The sequence below is a fragment of the Macaca fascicularis genome, chromosome X, assembly GCF_037993035.2.
Source record: "Macaca fascicularis isolate 582-1 chromosome X, T2T-MFA8v1.1".
Taxonomy (NCBI): Eukaryota; Metazoa; Chordata; class Mammalia; order Primates; family Cercopithecidae; genus Macaca; species Macaca fascicularis.
In genome coordinates this window covers 85,192,294-85,209,686 of record NC_088395.1, presented here as the reverse complement: position 1 = coordinate 85,209,686, position 17,393 = coordinate 85,192,294, and the positions used below count along the sequence as shown (strand labels likewise).

The 17,393-nt window shown below is 40.1% G+C and overlaps 1 protein-coding gene across 1 annotated transcript; it reads left to right on the top strand.

The window, feature by feature from the left end:
• Nucleotides 1-10,836: 10,836 nt before the first annotated feature.
• Nucleotides 10,837-14,201, top strand: RTL3 (retrotransposon Gag like 3). Its single transcript, XM_005596079.5, has one exon. It carries the CDS (start codon nt 11,802-11,804, stop codon nt 12,915-12,917), a length of 1,116 nt encoding a protein of 371 aa, XP_005596136.4. The 5' UTR covers nt 10,837-11,801; the 3' UTR covers nt 12,918-14,201.
• Nucleotides 14,202-17,393: the final 3,192 nt, after the last annotated feature.

Here is a 17,393-nt window from a genome sequence, read left to right as displayed (position 1 = left end):
GCTTTGAAGAAGCTCTTTAGTTTAATTAGGTTCTGCTTGTCTGTCTTTGTTTTTGTTGCAATTGCTTTTCGTTACTTAGCCAAAAATTATTTTCCAAGGCCAACATCAAGAAGAGTTTTTACTAAATTGTCTTCTGGGATTTTTATAGTTGGAGGCCATACATTTAAATATTTGATCTATTTTGAGTTAATTTTTGTATATGCTGAAATATAAGGTTCTGACTTCAGTCTTCTGCATATTTTTAGCCAGTTATCTCAGCACCGTTTGTTAAATACAGAGTCCTTTCCCCATTGCTTGTTTTGTCAGGCTTTGACTGTTCTTGAACTTCATATAAATGGTAACATTTACTCTTTTGTTTCTGGCTGTTTTCATTTGACATTATCTCTTAAAGGGTCATCTGTGCGATTATGTGTATCAGTAGCAACTACAGTAAGTTTTTACTACACATAGAAACATTAAATGTTCAAGCTAAAAGAGACTGTAAAGATTATATATCAGGGATATTAGAGCTCCGGCTCAAATGTATACAAGGAACCAGGTAGAGAAAGCAAAAGAGTAAAGCAGATAGTTACAGTGCAACTAGGGAGTGGTAGAACCATAGAAAACTAGAGTTTTTCCCCAGCTAAAGGAAGAAACCGGTATATACTAAGTTCCTGTTGGCTCTTGCCATGTGGGAACGTGGGCATAGTATGGCCAGATTTCCCAAATTGTAAATATGGATTGTTTTGTGGAATCCCCTGATTTTTATTCAACTTTAAGATAAGTACAGACAAATCAAAACATATCTGTAGGCCACATCGAGCCCATGGGTGATCAGTTTGCAATCTCTGACTAATTTAATCTTCTTACTTTTAGATAGGAAATTTGAGAGCAGAGTTGAAAGCAGTTTAGCTTAATAGCTTAGAGCAGAGAATATGAATATGAAGACAGATTTTCTGAGATGAAGTCCCATCACTGCAATTTACCAGCTGTATGACCTCTTGACACATTATTTAGCCTTTCTGGACTTTGTTTTTTTTTTTCATCCATGAAATGGAAGGGGAAATGCTTACTTTACAGTGTTGTTGAGGAAACTGAATGAATTAATATATGTAAGAGCTTAGAATAGTACCTAGTGCAAAGTAAGTGCTATGGAAGTGTTAGCTTTGTTGTTGATGATGATGATGTTGTTATTCCCATGGATAATGCATGGGGACAGTAATATTATCTGTCATTTCTGAGGACATAATTTCTTCAGGAAAGATTGCCAATATATGATACTAGGACATTTCTAAATTGTCAGGTTTGATGTAAAAAGAACATTTAAATGGATCATTAATGCAAATTCTACATTAATCAAAATGCGTTCAAGTGATTGTTAGCTCAAAAATGAAAGGCAAAGCTGTCAATAGAAGAAACATGTTCAAATCTGTGTCCCTAATATGTGAAACATATACTTCCTTTTGTGGAAAGTTGGACTTTAGCTCAAACCAAAAAGAATTATTATTAAACCTTAAGACACTTTGTACAAACAGTTTGTCAGAGATACAGGTATTTTACTTGGTAACGTAAGAGCTGCAGGAAATAGAAAAAGCATAATTCTAATACAAATTTTACTGTACAGTGCTTTGGAATTTTTAAAGTCTCTTTCACAAATATGAAAACCCTAGTTTGTTAGAAATAGAATGCACTTAGGAGATCTCCCAACATCCCTCATTTTCTAGGTGAGGAAACACACCCAGCGAGATTGCTACATGCCCATAATCACACTAGGCTTTGGCAGAACAAGAATTTGGCTCCTGTAACTAGTCAGAAAATATTAATATGGGAAACAATTAGATACAACTGTGAACTACAATCAATGTGGCTGCATTTGCAACATTAGCACAGAACAGATAGAGGGGGAGTGGTGGACTAAAAAACTCTCATAAGGTTGCTTGGAAGATGCAGCTTCTGTGGCAGGCCTAGAAAAAAGGATCAAATTTCTAAAGGTCGAAAGCCAGTCAGAGGGCATAGCCATGTAAAAAAGGTAGGGTGAATGTGCCATGTGGGTGGTACAATGTAGAGACTAACAAGACTAGCAGTGTATAGGTAAAAGTGAAGGGAAGCATTGCCAGAAAGGGAAGATAGGGCTGCATTCTAGAGAGTTTTGAATACCAAATAAATAAACCTGCACATGAGGCCACAGCCAGATAGTAAGGCTCCTATTTTCCATAAAAGAAATGTGTACTTTTATTTTTAAAATAATTCAACTGCTGCAGAAAAATGCAAATAAAAACTAAAAGTCTCTTCAATCTCCACTACCCAGAGTCACCATGATTAACAGTTTCTGGTGAAACTTGCCAGAAATGTATCTAAGTAGTTCTTTTAAAATCACAATCTTTATTTTTTATGCTATTATCTACTGCTGTTGCCCTGATGTAGCACAGTGACTCCATTGCATTATACCTGGGTTATAAAAATGCTGAAAGCAAAAAGTGCCCATAAGTACTGCCTAGCCTGCTTAAAGAGAATTGGAAAAAAGAAATCACCAAGTTCTCTCTAAAAATTTAGAAAACCAAAATGCCTTTTCAGTTTTTGACAAATAATGCATCAGTGTAATCCTTCCCATTTGCACATGCTGATAGAGTCAACTCTGCTGGCATCCATAAAGAACATACAAATGTCCCAGGAATCTGATGTGACTCCTCACTAATGATATTTTCTGCTTCAGTCTTTCAGCCAAGAAATAATCAGAGACTAAGAAGGGGCCTCTCTTTCTGTCAGGGGTACACACAAAGAATGCAGTTTTAGATAATCCAGCTCTGCTAAAACATCAAATAGCATAGTGACAAGAACAAAATAACTACAGAAATGGAGTGGAAGGAAATGGGGAAGTGGAATTTGGTTATGTAAATATTCTCCTACAGGAAGTGATTGAGATAAAATAGCTAAACCAAGAGGTCCATGCTGGGGTTAGCATGAGACAGCTATGCCTGTTTAATACCTGACTCAAAGGTGAAGGAAAATGTAATCATTCTGAACATGAGGAAAATCACAATCAGGATTACAGTGTTAAAAAAACATACATTGAAAAGCTCTTGGAAACATTAAAACAGAAGATCACATGATAGATCATATTAAAAGTCTACTAGGTATTCCTGGGTGTGAGGGAGTATTAATGGAAGCCAGGATCTTAGTAAATTAATAAAATATTTAGAGCAGTTAGAAATTGCCAGAATCACATATTTCTTGACCATTTACATATAAAATATCTGCTTTTTATTGTCATCTTTCTGCTAAAACTCAACTTTCTCTTTGAGTAGCTCTGTATTACATTTTATGTCTATGAACTTACACATTTCCTTCACATACCCTAGATTTTATCCAAACTGAACTGTTGCTTCTGCCATTTACAAGCTGACGTTCCTAACCTCTGTGCTTTTGTTCTCATGATTTGTTTCATTGGCGATTGTATTAGTCTGTTCTCATGTTGCTAATAAAGACATACCAGAGACTGGATAATTTATAAAGAAAAGAGGTTTAGTTGACTCACAGTTCCACATGGCTGGGGAGGCCTCACAATCATGGTGGAAAGCAAGAAGGAGCAAAGTCACATCTTACATGGTGGCAGACAAGAGAGAACTTGTGTAGGGGAACTCCCCATTATAAAACCATCAGATCTCGTAAGACTTATTCACTATCATGAGAACAGCACTGGAAAGACCCATCTCCATGATTCAATTATCTCTGACCAGGTCCATCCCACAACATGTGGGAATTATGGGAGCTAAAATTCAAAGTAAGTTTTGGGTGTGGACACAGCCAAACTATATCATTCCACCCCAGCCCCTCTCAAATCTCATGTCCTCACATTTCAAAACCAATCATGCCTTCCCAACAGTCGCCCAAAGTCTTTACTCATTTCAGTAATAACACAAAAGTCCATAGTCCAAAGTCTCATCTGAGACAAGGCAAGTTCCTTCCACCTGTGAGCCCATAAAATCAAAGGCAAGTTAGCTACTTTCTAGATACAGTGGGGGTATAGGCATCGGGTAGATATACCTGTTCCAAATGGGGGAAATTGGCCAAAACAAAGGGACTAGAGGCCCCATAGTCTGAAATCCAATAGGGCAGTCATTAAACCATAAAGTTCCAAAATGATCTCCTTCGACTCCATGTTTCACATCCAGGGCACACTGATGCAAGAGGTGGGCTCCCACAGCTGTGGGTGGCTCCACCCCTGTAACTTTGCATGGCACAGCTCCCGTCCCGGTTGCTTTCATGGCTTGGTGTTGAGTGTCTGTGACTTTTCCAGGTGCACCATGAAAACTGTTGGTGGATCTACCATTGTGTGGTCTAAGGGATGGTGGACCTCTTCTCCCAACTCCACTAGGCAGTCCCCCAGTGGAGACTGTGTGGGGGTTCCCATCCCTCATTTCCTTTCCACATTGCCTTAGCAGAGGTTCTTCATGAGGGCTCTGCCTCTACAGTAAACTTTTGCCTGGACATTCACGTGTTTCCATACATCCTCTGAAATCTAAGCAGAGGTTCCAAAACCTATATTCTTGACTTCTCTGTATCCACACGCTCAATGTCATGTGGAAGCTGTCAAGATTGGGGCTTTCATTCCCCAAAGCCACAGCCTGAGCTGTACATTGGCCCCTTTTAGCCAGGACTGGAGAAGCTGGGAAGCAGGTCACCAGATCCCTAGGCTGCATACAACAGAGGAGCCCCGACCCAGCCCACAAAACCATGTTTTCCTCCTAGGCCTTGAGGTCTGTTATAGGAGGGCCTGTAGCAAAGGCCTCTAACATGTCCTGGAGATATTTTCCCTATTGTCTTGGTGATTAACATTCAGCTCCTTGTTACTTATGCAAATTTATGCAGCAGGCTTGAATTTCTTCCCAGAAAAATTGGTTTTTCTTTCCTATTGCATCACCAGGCTGCAAATTTTCCAAACTTTTATGCTCTACTTCCTCTTGAATGCTTTGCCGCTTAGAAATTTCTTCTACCAGGCACCCTAAATTATCTCTCTCAAGTTCAAAGTTTCACAGATCTCTAGGGCAGGGGCAAAATTCCACTGGTTTGTTTGCTAAAACATAACAAGCATCACCTTTAGTTCCCAACAAGTTCCTCATCTCCATCTAAGACCACCACAGCCTGGACTTTAGTGTCCATATCACTATCAGCATTTTGGTCAAAGCCATTCAACAGGTCTCTAAGAAGTTCCAAACTTTCCCAAATCTTCCTATCTTCTGAGCCCTCCAAGTCTCTAGGAAGTTCCAAACATTCCCACATTTTCCTATCTTCTGAGCCTTCCAAACTATTCCAACCTCTGCCTGCTACACAGTTCCAAAGTCGCTTCCACCTTTTCAGGTATCTTTACAGCAGCAGATATGCCTTTTTTTCTTCATCCATTCTAAATTCACCCTCATACTGGGATGATCAAATCTTACCCTTCTTTCCAATTCAAATTCAAAAGCTCAACTCAAAAGCCACCTCTTCTATTAAGCTTTCCAAAATTTCACCCGTCACTCCTCTCTACCACACCCCACCACATCCACAAGTTTCCACCTTTGGAGGACTTTATCTTTATCTCTCACATGACATTTAGCACTGAGAGATTTTTGCATATTAAAAGTACATATTTTTCGTGTTCCTCTGGCCTGTAAACTCCTTGAGAAAAAGCTCCAAGTGGATTCATCTTTGTATTCCTCACTCAGCATATGCATCACAAACACATACATCACATGCCCACACACACACATACACCCATACGTGCATATAGACAACCACAGCACAACGACTTTAACCACCCAAAAGCTCAATAAATATTTGAGGAAAGAAGGTGAGAAGGAATAAATGTAGACTGACATTATGGAAAGCAAAATACAGACAGTCCCTGATTCATGATGGTTCAACATACAATTTTTTGACTGTACAATGGTACAAAAGCAATATGCATTTGGTAGAAATCATACTTCCTATACTCACATTCATTCTGCTTTTCACTGTCAGTGCAATATTCAATGAATTACATGAGATATTCAACACTTTGTTATAAAACAGGCTTTGTGTTAGATGATTTTGCCCAACTGTAATCTAATGTAAGTGTTATGAGCACATTTGAGGTAGGCTAGGCAAAATTGTGCTGTGCAGTAGATTAGGTATGTTAAATGCAATTTCAACTTATGATATTTTCAACTTAAAATGGCTTTACCAGGACATAAACCTATTGTAAGTCATAAGATGAGGAGCATCTATATATTGGAGCAATCATATTATGTTGAGTTTATATGTAAAAAATTGAGAAGAGTTTTGCTCTAGTGCACTAGATAAGCTGACATATGAAAATCAATGACAATTATTTCCACTGTCAATATGATTTTTATCATAAACTACAACTCAAAAAAAGCCTATTATTAAATACTAACATTATTTCTAACCCTCACAGTAACTCAGTAATTACCCATTGTTATCTCCTTTATTCCAAGTGAGGAAAATGAGTGTCAGAGAATTTAAGCAACTTGGACAAGACCATACAGCTAGCAAATAGCAGAGGTGGGAACTGAAACTAGTCCTGCCTTACTTCAAAGCCTGAGCCCTTTCCATTAGCACATTTTTAAAGCACTTTAACAACTAATATCTTATTTGTACCACACAGAAAAAATGGTCAATTTTGGTGTTCTTTCTCTTCAACACCCCATTCACTCCTGCATCTTCCACTTCTACACTCTTACCATCCTCTTCAGTCCCACTGAGGCTCTATCATCACTCCTTCAGTAGTCTGCAAACCTTTAAAGACCATGTCATCCACTATGGACCTGTAGAGGTAAGCTTAAGCACTTAAAAGATAATGCCTCATAATTTTATCTAATTCTTAAAATGCTAAACTATAAAATTAAATTTTTTCTTTCACTGACCAAAATGTACATATGCTGAGATTTTAAGCTTCTTTCTAGATTTTCTGATATTATCTTTCCTTCTCCTTGCCTTCTCCTCTACCGTCTCTTTCTCCCCATATCCCTCCCTCTCTTTTTCTCTCTCCCTTTCTCCTTTTGTCCGTCTTTAGCCCCTCATCTCCCCACTTCTCCCTCCATCCTGTCTTTCCCCATCTCTCCTGCTTTGCTGATACCATCAGCTTAAACTTAGTCTGACTTCTGGGTGAGCCAGCATTGGTAGGCTCCAGAGAGGAGAGGTCCAGGAAGTAGAGGAGAAGGACAGATCTCTACAATAAGTGCATCTCCAGAAGTGGGGTTATAGAAAATTCCCCCATTCCTTTGTTAGGCTGTGAAGGTAGTTTCCTCAGCCCTCGTGAGGAAACTAAGGCACCCTGGTGCCTTCACAAGGATTTAGTGAAATCAGAGCATTAAAATCATTAAACATATCTGCTGCTAACATTAGGGACCATATTGGGTCAACTTTATAAGGAAATCAAATATAAGGCCACTGACAAGGTGTAATCTGAAGGACACCAAAATGATGTATCTGACCAAGGGCATCTCTCCTAACAGAATAGTCTTGAATGGATTGTAGTCTTTCAAAATATCCTATGAAAATGCAAACACCCCCAAGAAAGATTTTTTAAAGCCTTACAAGTTAGTATTTCAGTAGGGCTTTACTTTCCCAATGTGACAGCTGATCAAGAGGAAAAGCCTCCTAAGTATGGAATAAGAAATAAAATGAGAAGGTTGTAAATTCCAAAAAGGGAGATGAGTGACAAATTTTGACTCTTGTGTGGGATAGACTCTGTTTCCAAACCATTACTAGGTCCTCTGGGTCCTGGCCTTATGAGTAAAGAGAATTTTTGATCAGCCTTCTAACTTCCAGAGGAATTGGGAACTCCTGCTGCCCCAGTGCTATATTATTGGGTGTTGTTGACAATGAAAAGTTTCAATCTGTACTAATCACATTATGGGTTAAATTTAAGAAAGTGTTGCAGAAAGTGTTGCGAGTTATAATGTAACCATAGGAATAATATCTTAAATAAAACACACACCAGGATGGGACTGCCCCCAAGGGGTGACTGGCCCTTGCTTCAGAGACCTATAGGGTAAACTGTCCCATTGACTCTTTTTCAGGGTGGGAAAAGGGAGGGACAGAAGCTGGAGTTGCTTAAAGATGCAGCCCAGCCAGCTTAGGGAAGGAAGACCCTGGCAGAGACCTAAAACGTTTAGTTTGTGTATTTGCAGACAAAAGAAAATTATGAGCCAGTGGAATGTACAAAGTAGAACTGTATTTCATTCAACCTTTTCTTTCCTTTTCTCCCTAAGCTGACAATCAACATACGTAGCTTATTAACATAACTGAGACTGAATATTTCCTTTTAGTGTGTAGTCTTTTTATATCTGTTAAATGAGCATATTTGTCTCTTTTCTCCCTGAAATACTCATTTGCACAGTTAACAAAACCTCATTTACTTAAAATATTTTCATGACCATTCTAAAGGATCCATACATTCCATAATGTTGTGAATGTATGAAGAAGAATTAAAATGTAGGGGAAACATGATGAAAATTTGGATGTGATTACTTTCTTATTCTTACTTTCCTATTCTCACTTGACTAATTCAGGATACTAAAACCGTTTTAGGCATTTTGACAAAAGTCTGTGTAGCTCCCTTTTCCACCCAGAAAATAATAATTCTCTATATTTAGGCAGTTTGAACTTGTACTTAAGGACAGTGAATTTGGTCTTTGCTCTTTAGTGTAGGGGGTTGGGGAAAGAAAGGTTTCTGTGTTTATATACTGAATAAATATTCCTGTAGGTAAGGCACTTTTCAGTGCTTTAGTCCATGAACTTTTTAAACATCTATCTTGGCTGCTTCACAATTCCAATCTTAATCTTCTAATCTTCCTGCTCAGGTGCCTCCAGTCCTGATTCTAGAGTACTATTTAGTAAACCAAACCATCCATAACCCAGTAAGGAAGAAAAGATAAAAGTTCCCAAGTTATAAAAAAATCAATGCTATAAAATCGATGCACTGTAGATTTCTTTGTATGAGACCCCTTTCTCAGCCTCTACACAACTAGCATGTTTACCTATTCAGTTTCCCAATTCGCAGGTGATTAAAAAGAATAACTTAAAATGAGATTACTGCTGCTACAGCTTATTATTATTATCATTAACCTTTATTTGGTGTTATTAGCTGCCAGACACTGTGCTAAGCCTTTTTTCACACATTATTTCACTGAATGTTTGACAACCCTATAAAGTCAAATAATATTAATAGCTTCATTTTTCAGTTTCATAAACTAAGGTTTAGATTGTAATTATCAGAAAGATGAAGTAATTTGCCAAATTTGTATAGAGTAAGTATAGACAGGCATATAGGTAATAACATGACGGGCTATGTTACAACTTGATTGCAAAAGAGTAGAAAAATATAAAGGAAAAGAAAATATAAGAAGTTGGGAAGCATAGCAATTTGGAAGTTTTTAATTTGAAGACAGACAACTTTGTACCTCTCAGTAGCTTTCAGAGGGCAACACTGTGTTACAACAGTGTAAACTAGCTGGTTTGTGTAAGTGCGAATTCAGACCATTAAAACTGGATTAAATTATATACAAAATCATTTCTTAAGAATGGATGAAGAGGTATAACATATGCTATAAATATTTCTGCTATTTATTAAATTTCAACTTGATGTCCAGTATCGAAACTTCAAACTCATTGATACAGAAATTGCTAAGCGTTAGGAAAGAGTTTCAATTAATAGTTGTTCCCTAACTAAGCCCGTTACAAATTCAGATGTTGGGAGTTCTCTTCTCTTTCTGTATAAAATAAATGTTAACTGTGTGTTTTGGCTTCTTGGAGGGCAGGAAGGCTTCAGTTATCTGAAAACTTCACATAAATAGAACATATCATCCCTGATGATGGTGGTATTTTTATATGTGTTGTTTTTCTAGAAAAATAAAAATTTGGAAGTTAAGGAAAGAATAAACTCGATTTGCAAAAGATTTTGTTTTTACTTTCAAAGCTTCTGCATTCAGATTCAGGTAGCCCAGTCTGTCAATTTGCTATGTTTTGGGCCTATTCCATCACTAGGGTTTATCCCATTATGCTGACTAATGCAAAACTGACCATTTGTAAAGGAGACATGGGACCATGGTTGACATGATGCGTGATTTGAAATGGCCAGATACAATCCTCAACCCCACTCCTCACTTGGATAAAAATAGTTGCCCCTAAGCCTTGCCTAAAATGGCCAAATAGCCCATACCCAAGGCATAACTGTGATCTGGCATGAGAAGAGAAAGTGAGACTCTGAGTAGGGTCACTTCCCAAGAGGCCAGTCTTTAGTGGATGTCCTGAGTGCTACTTGGAGCACCTGATCAGTTCAGGGAAGCATGAGATCCTTGGTCCAGGACATTCAGAAAGAGCCAGGGACTCTGTAAGACTGCTATAAGTACCCACCAACACAGTTGGTCTCCCTGACATTTGTACCCTTTTATACCTTTTCTAGATCTGTCCATGGTAAATTTTCCAAGAAAACATTGCAAGGAAAAACTCTAGGGACTGGATAGGTAGTAAGCAAGGGAAGGGGCTGAGGATTTGCAGGCTGTTCCCTGAGTGAGAAGTAAACAAATGGCCCAATTTGGACAGAGTAAGAGTAGGTTACATGAGAGAGACATAAAAAATCACATCCCAAACCACTGTGGTCATTCAAAAATGTTTGCAACTTTTCACAAGGGCAGTGGTATTACTCCCAATTTCCTGGCCAAATATTCATTAAAGTAACCAAGGACTGAGTACATGAAGCTGCTTCACATCAGCACAGCATCCTACTTTCCTTGCAGCTCTGAACTGTGAGGTACTGTCAAAAAACTCTTCCACACTTTAAAAAGCTATGTTACTGAGGAGAGTTGGAATGTGTTCTGGGAGTGGGTGTGTTTGCTTGAGTTCAGTGTGTGCAGAAAAGGCAAGCCTCCACAGCCATTTACACATTTCGCTCCTCAGCGATGGGTACACAGACAGCCAAGCTCCTGGACTAAGTCTCTGAATGGTAACGTACATTTATAAAGATTATTTTCTTAACTATTTTGAGGCATTTTTATAAATAATATGCATGTGTCTGCTGAGGGCATATATATATATTTAGTCAACTTTTGCTTGTTTTCTCCTGAGGCTAGTCTTGTGTGGTTACTTATGTGGTATGATTTCTGAGGTGTCAGAAAGAGTTCCCTCCTGCTTCCTACCACCCTAGTCACCCAAAAATATCTCTTGGGTTGGCCCACCGCAGAGTCTAAAATTCCCACATTGCTCAAACATTTGATTTAGTCACTGAAAGTAGCTTTTAAATTCCAAATGTTACATTGGAATATTAGGCAAGTATTCAAAATTAAAGACTATATAAAACAGAAAATAATGTGGAATAGTTGTTTTTGATATAATGTTAAGTTTCAAAGGATAAATGCAAAATGACATGCACAGTCTGGGATAGGTGCTGTTCTTAAAATCTCATGGAGTCAGATCCAGCATATATACCCCAGCTCATGAACATAAGCCTATGGTAAAAGAAACCCAGCATTGTTGGGCAGATTTTGTTTTGATTTATGTTGAATGTGTGCTTTCCACAGTTTCTGATCCTCAGCTCCCACTCTCTTCGCAGTGTATCTGACACTTCCCCTTACTGAGCTCCGGAGGCTCCTTCTTGCTGAGCTCCGGAGGCTCCCAGTGACCTCTTGATAATCAGCCTTGGTGGGGCCCAAATCCCTACCCCTTGGAAAACTCACTGAGCCTGACATCTGCCTGTAAGCAGCTTTCAGGAAAGATCTCACAAACGCCCACCCAATCTCTCTTGGTAGCAAACTGTCAAATCATGCCCATTTCCTCAAAAGATGGTGGAGGACTTAGCAGCCTCCTATATTGCTCTGAAATTGGAGAATGAAATTCTGCAGGCTCAAGTGCGGCGGCTGATGGAAGAAAATGCTACCCTCCAGGCCCAGATCTCAGAGCTTCAGCAGTCCCAAGCAGCCAAGGAGGATGATCTACTCCTAAAGTCCTCAGAGGCCAAGGAGCCCCAGAAGCTCCCAGAGCACACGAATCCCCCAGCAGCCTGGGAGTCCCAAAAGACCCCAGAGTTCAAGGAGCCCCAGAAGCCACCAGAGCCACAGGAGCTTCCACGCTGGGAACCCCCAGCAGCCTGGGAGCTCCAGGAGGCCCCAGCAGCCCCAGAGTCCCTGGAGCCTCCCGCAACCCAGGAGTCCCAGAAACCTCCAATGGCCCATGAGATCCCAGCAGTCTTGGAGGGCCAGGGGTCTGCAGACACCCAGGATCCCACATCAGCCCAAGAGCCCGAGAATTCAGAACCCCAGGATCCCCCAAATATTGAGAAGCCCCAGGAGGCAACAAAATGCCAGGAGACTGCAGCACAGCTAGAGTTCCGTGAGCTTCCAACTCCCCAGGATCTTCTGGAGCCTTCAAATGCCCAGGAATTCCTAGAACTCTCAGCAACCCAGGAGTCCCTGGAGAGTCTAATAGTTGTGGAGACATTGGCAGCTCCAGAGTTTCCACAGGCCCCTATTGGGTTAGAGGCTACAGCTTTCCCCCTGGAATACCCTTTAACTTTCAATGGAGATTCCCAGAAGCTTCCCGAGTTCCTGGTTCAACTGAATAGTTACATGAGAGTCAAAGGGCACCTGTGTACCACTGAGGCAGCCCTGGTGAGCTTTGTTGGCAATTGCTTCTCAGATAAGGCAGGATGGTGGTTCCAGCTCTTACTGGATATCCAAAGCCCCCTACCGGGTCAATGTGAAAATTTCATACATGTGCTCCAGGATACTTTTGATAATCCCGAAAACATGGAAGATGCCAACCAGTGCATCTGTCAACTCTGCCAAGGGGAGGGTCATGTAACAACCCACTTCCACCTTGTTGCTCAAGAGCTGAACTGGGATGAAAACATTCTCTGCATTCAATTTCAAGAAGGGCTTTCCAGTTCTATACGAGATTAACTGTTTCACACAAGCCCAGCCACCAACCTATCTGATCTCATCACTCAGTGCATCAGCCTAGAAGAGAAGCCTGATCCCAATCCATTAGGGAAAAGCTCCTCTGCAGAGGGAGATGGGCCTGAGAGTCCACCAGATGAAAACCAACCTATGCAAGCTGCAATCAACGGTCCACACAACAGTGAAGCTGAATGGGCCCATTGGCGCAAAGGCCACTTATGCCTCTACTGTGGTTATCCTGGTCATTTTGCCAGAGATTGCCCTGTCAAGTCTCATCAAGCCCTGCAGGCAGGAAACTTTGAGGCCTGCCAGTAAGGGGGACCCCAGGAGGGCCAATCTACAAATATGCGTCCCCCTCTCTTCCAATATCGATGTCTCATACACTATGGCTTACTGTTGAAATCCGACTGAGCTCTGAAAGGAAGACAACAATTCTTTGAGCAAGCAATGGTAGATTCAGGCTCCTACAGAAACAGCATTGATCAGGCTGTGGTTCTTCGAGAGAAGCTGCCCATCGCAGTAATATCTTCCCTCTGATGCTGGAAACTGTCGACGGCCGTCCACTTATTAATGGGCCCATAAATAAGGAAACATCACCTGTCAAAGTTAAAATTGGAAACCATGTAGTAGAGCTCCAGTTTGACATTATTCATGCACCACAATATCCTCTGAATCTTGGAATCTATTGGCTTGAGACACATGACCCAAACGTAGAATGGAGTACCCACCTTGTGCCCTTTCCATCACGTTATTGCTTTGCTTTGCTACAATTGCTACAATTGCTACATTCCTATGCTTTGCTACAATTACTTCAGGCACAGGTGGAATAGAAGAAATCTTGATGAAATAATTGCTGGCTAGATCCTGCGTCCTAGTGATTGTTCCTGGCACCCTGTCTTCTGTTACCTCAGCTGTCATCAGCATTTACCGCTCCCTGAATATTCTACTGAACCTCTTGCTGTGTACTAAGGCTACCTGTACAACGACTCTACCTCTTAGATGATAGACTGAACCTGATGACTTTGAGCTGCTTTTTTTTTTCACTAACTCTGCATGCCTCTATCTCAGAACCCTGCATTCTGCGTAACTGTTTAAATTACAATTTATACTAACAATACACATGAGAATAGATGTTAGAAACTAATAATGAAAAAGCGTAGCTGTTAAACTGACTTGATTTTTTTCTTATCAATATTTTCTTTATCATAAAATTGCAACATCTTTTACACAAAGAAAATAAGTTTGTAAGTGATATTTTTTAAAGAATCAATAAATATTAGCAATTTCTACTTGTGTTTGAATTATTTCTTGGCTTAGCTAGAGGAAGAGATAACAAACTAGTAAATTGGGAGGGAGAGAGGGAAATCAAAAATGTTCAAAGTTTAGGGAGGCTCCTAAACATTCCATGTATAGTGCCAGGTCTGCAGATGATGGAGAAATGATGTAGAGGGTAAGATGGAGAGAATAGGGAATGGTTAGGGCTGAAAGTGAGAGTAGGGAATGGTTAGGGCTGAAAGTGAGTGAAGTATGGACGGATTAGGGGAAAGGTAGAGGTAAGACTGAGAAGAGGGTTTTGGGGAGATTGGGAGGAGGTTGAAGAGGGTTTAGAGGAGGATTGGGGTGCTGAAGAGAGGAGTTACGAGAGGGGGAATTTCTACAAAAATAAAAAGAGCACTGACAAAGACATTGAACAGCTTTGAAGGCAAATGTCTTGAACTTCACAAGTTAACCAAACAAAGAAGTGCATTGGAGCAGGTAATGAGACCGCTTCAGTGACCCAGCCCTTCTAGTAAAGTAACAAATTCTTTTTCCCTGCAGCAGGCAAATTTTTCCTAGAACTACAGATTAATCTGCTCTTGCCAATGCACAGAAGGGTGGAAGGAATCAGCTTTTAACCCATGAAGAGTGTTAGTGGCCAACTGTTCCTCTCCTATACATACAAGTTACCCTGCACTGCTTAACCATGCTACTTGCATGACACACATGGAGAGCCAAGCCAAGGAAAGGAACTTATGTCTTTACATGCCTGAGAGCGACTACTGCCTTGACTTAAACACACACATATCACACACACATAAACACACATACACACACACCAGGGTCCACGGGATGGAAGAGGTAGAAGCTCCAGGTGAGGTATGAGGAGTGTTCTAAGAAGAACCTAATGCTTTTCCTCTGTGTTTTCAACTTTCCCTTGGGAGCCTCTTGCACTGAGGTTGCTAAAAGTGGACTCTTTCCCTTATTTAGACAAATGTAGACAAAACAGCAAATAAATGATTATAACCCTAGAAGGTAATGGGGAGGGGCTTACCATTCATTGGGCCACTAATATGTTCAGCTACAATGTCAGGCATTTAACACACATTAATCATCTCATTACTCCTCAGAACAATCCAGTGAAGCAGTTTGCTCCTGTTTTGGCAATGAGCAAACAGAATCCAAGCAAGGCTAATTCACTTGCCCAAAGCCACATAGCTAGTAAGTGATGAAGACCTGTTTGGCCTCCAAAGCCTTTGCCCTTTTCCCTACAGCATGCCAACCTCCCTAATGCAGTGGTAAGGGCCAAACAAAATTATGGCAGCAGAGACCTAAGTGGGTCCCTTACATTTTCTCCTAAAAATGAGGGGGAAACTCAAAACAAAAGCTTCTAAAGAGTTTGGCTAATAGTTCAATTTCCTATGCTTTGCTAGCACTTCCATTTCCCTGGTTCCTTTATTCTACTGCTAACCCTGTCATCACCCACCAAACTTCCTTTATCATTTCTTGGAAATTTTTCTTTTGTATACCTAATGTCTCAGACCTCTTTCAGATTCCAAGGTGTTTTTAATGAGAGTTGGTGGTCCAGAACAGTTATTTACAGGACCTGTGCATTACATAGCAGCATCACCCCTTGGATTGTCTACCTAACACTTCCATAACCCATCCAAATCCTCTGCAGCCTTAAATTCCACCTCTTCTAGTCCTTACTGGCCTTCTCTTCCTTTCCTGAGCAATCAAATGTACTTTGGCTCTATAATTGCTTTGTGATATGTGGAGGATCTTTCCCTAGGTACACGTCTTGTATTCCCCCCACCCTTCCACCCACTTAGCTTAGGTGAAGGAAGAACGATCTACATCCCTACCCTGGACAGCTAAGTGTAACACAGTGTCTTATACATAAAAGGTTTGACATAGTGCCTGATTCTATGACATTTAATTATCAGAGAAAGGGGCTTATTTGCATACTTTATATAGGCTCTTCTTGCATTTTCTCCTACTCAGTTGCTCATCTTTATTCCTAAAACCAAACACTATTTGTCAATGTGGAATTAAAGAGAGAAAAAAAAAAAAAAAAAAAAAAAAAAAACCTTTAAGCAACCATAAAGAAAAAATGCCTCTTATTGGTCAAATTACCCTGGACCTAGGAAGATCAACTGTGTTTGGTTTCCCTGAGACTGAGAGGAGTCATGGGACATAGCGCTTTCTGCACCAAAACTGTGACTGTACCAGGCAAACTGAGATGGCTGGTCAACCTACCTGGACCCTACATTTTCCTATCTGGCTACAGAGGCTTATTTAATTAGAGTACAATTCTTTATTTCACAAACAGGAATAATTATCTAATCACAGAATCACAGATGCTGTAGGTTGAAAAAGATTCAATAAGCCCGCGTCTTAATTTTACAGATTAATGAGCTAAGGACCAGAGAAAGGAAAGTGACTTAACAAAGCTCAGTGTATCGATACCTATTGTTTTCAAATCCTTTGCTCTCTTTTCACCGTGATCCACAATTCTAACCCAACAGTTAAAAATCAAGTCTGTGGCTACCATTCAGTTAGGTACTGTGGACAGTGTTTAAAGTATAACATGAGAGGTTTAAATGTGGTCAAGAACAAAAAAATTAGCAGGCATTACACAGCTAGTATAGGTAGCCAAATGCTAAGTTCTGTGATGGCAACCAATATACTAAACTGAAACATACCAGCTGATGAGACTAATAAAAATTTCCATTTAGTGAGCACCTGCTTTTTGTCGGATATTGTGTTGGGCCATTTAGGTCTTTTCAACTGTCTGCAAAGTAGATACTGTTAGCCCCATTATACAAATCAAATGATTGTAGTCCACTGAAGTGAGGTTACTTGCCAGAGGTCACACTGCTAGGAATTGATAGATTCTAAATACAAACTCTGATCTGTCTCATTCCAAAGCTGAAGTGTCATCCAATGTACCACACTGCTTCTCAGTATGAATGACCTTTACTCTATTAACCACCTTAATAATATTGATTCACTAGACATGAGTACTAGTACCCTAGAAAGGATTTTAATTTGTTAAATTATTCATTACTTTACTGACTCAACAAGCATTTATGGAATGCCTTCTATACATCAGACACAGGCAGGAGAGAAGAGGAGGGAAAAGAGAGAGACAGAAAGGAAAAAATATAACTACAGCATGATTCATTGTTTTTGCTCTCACCACAATTTAAAAGGGGAAGC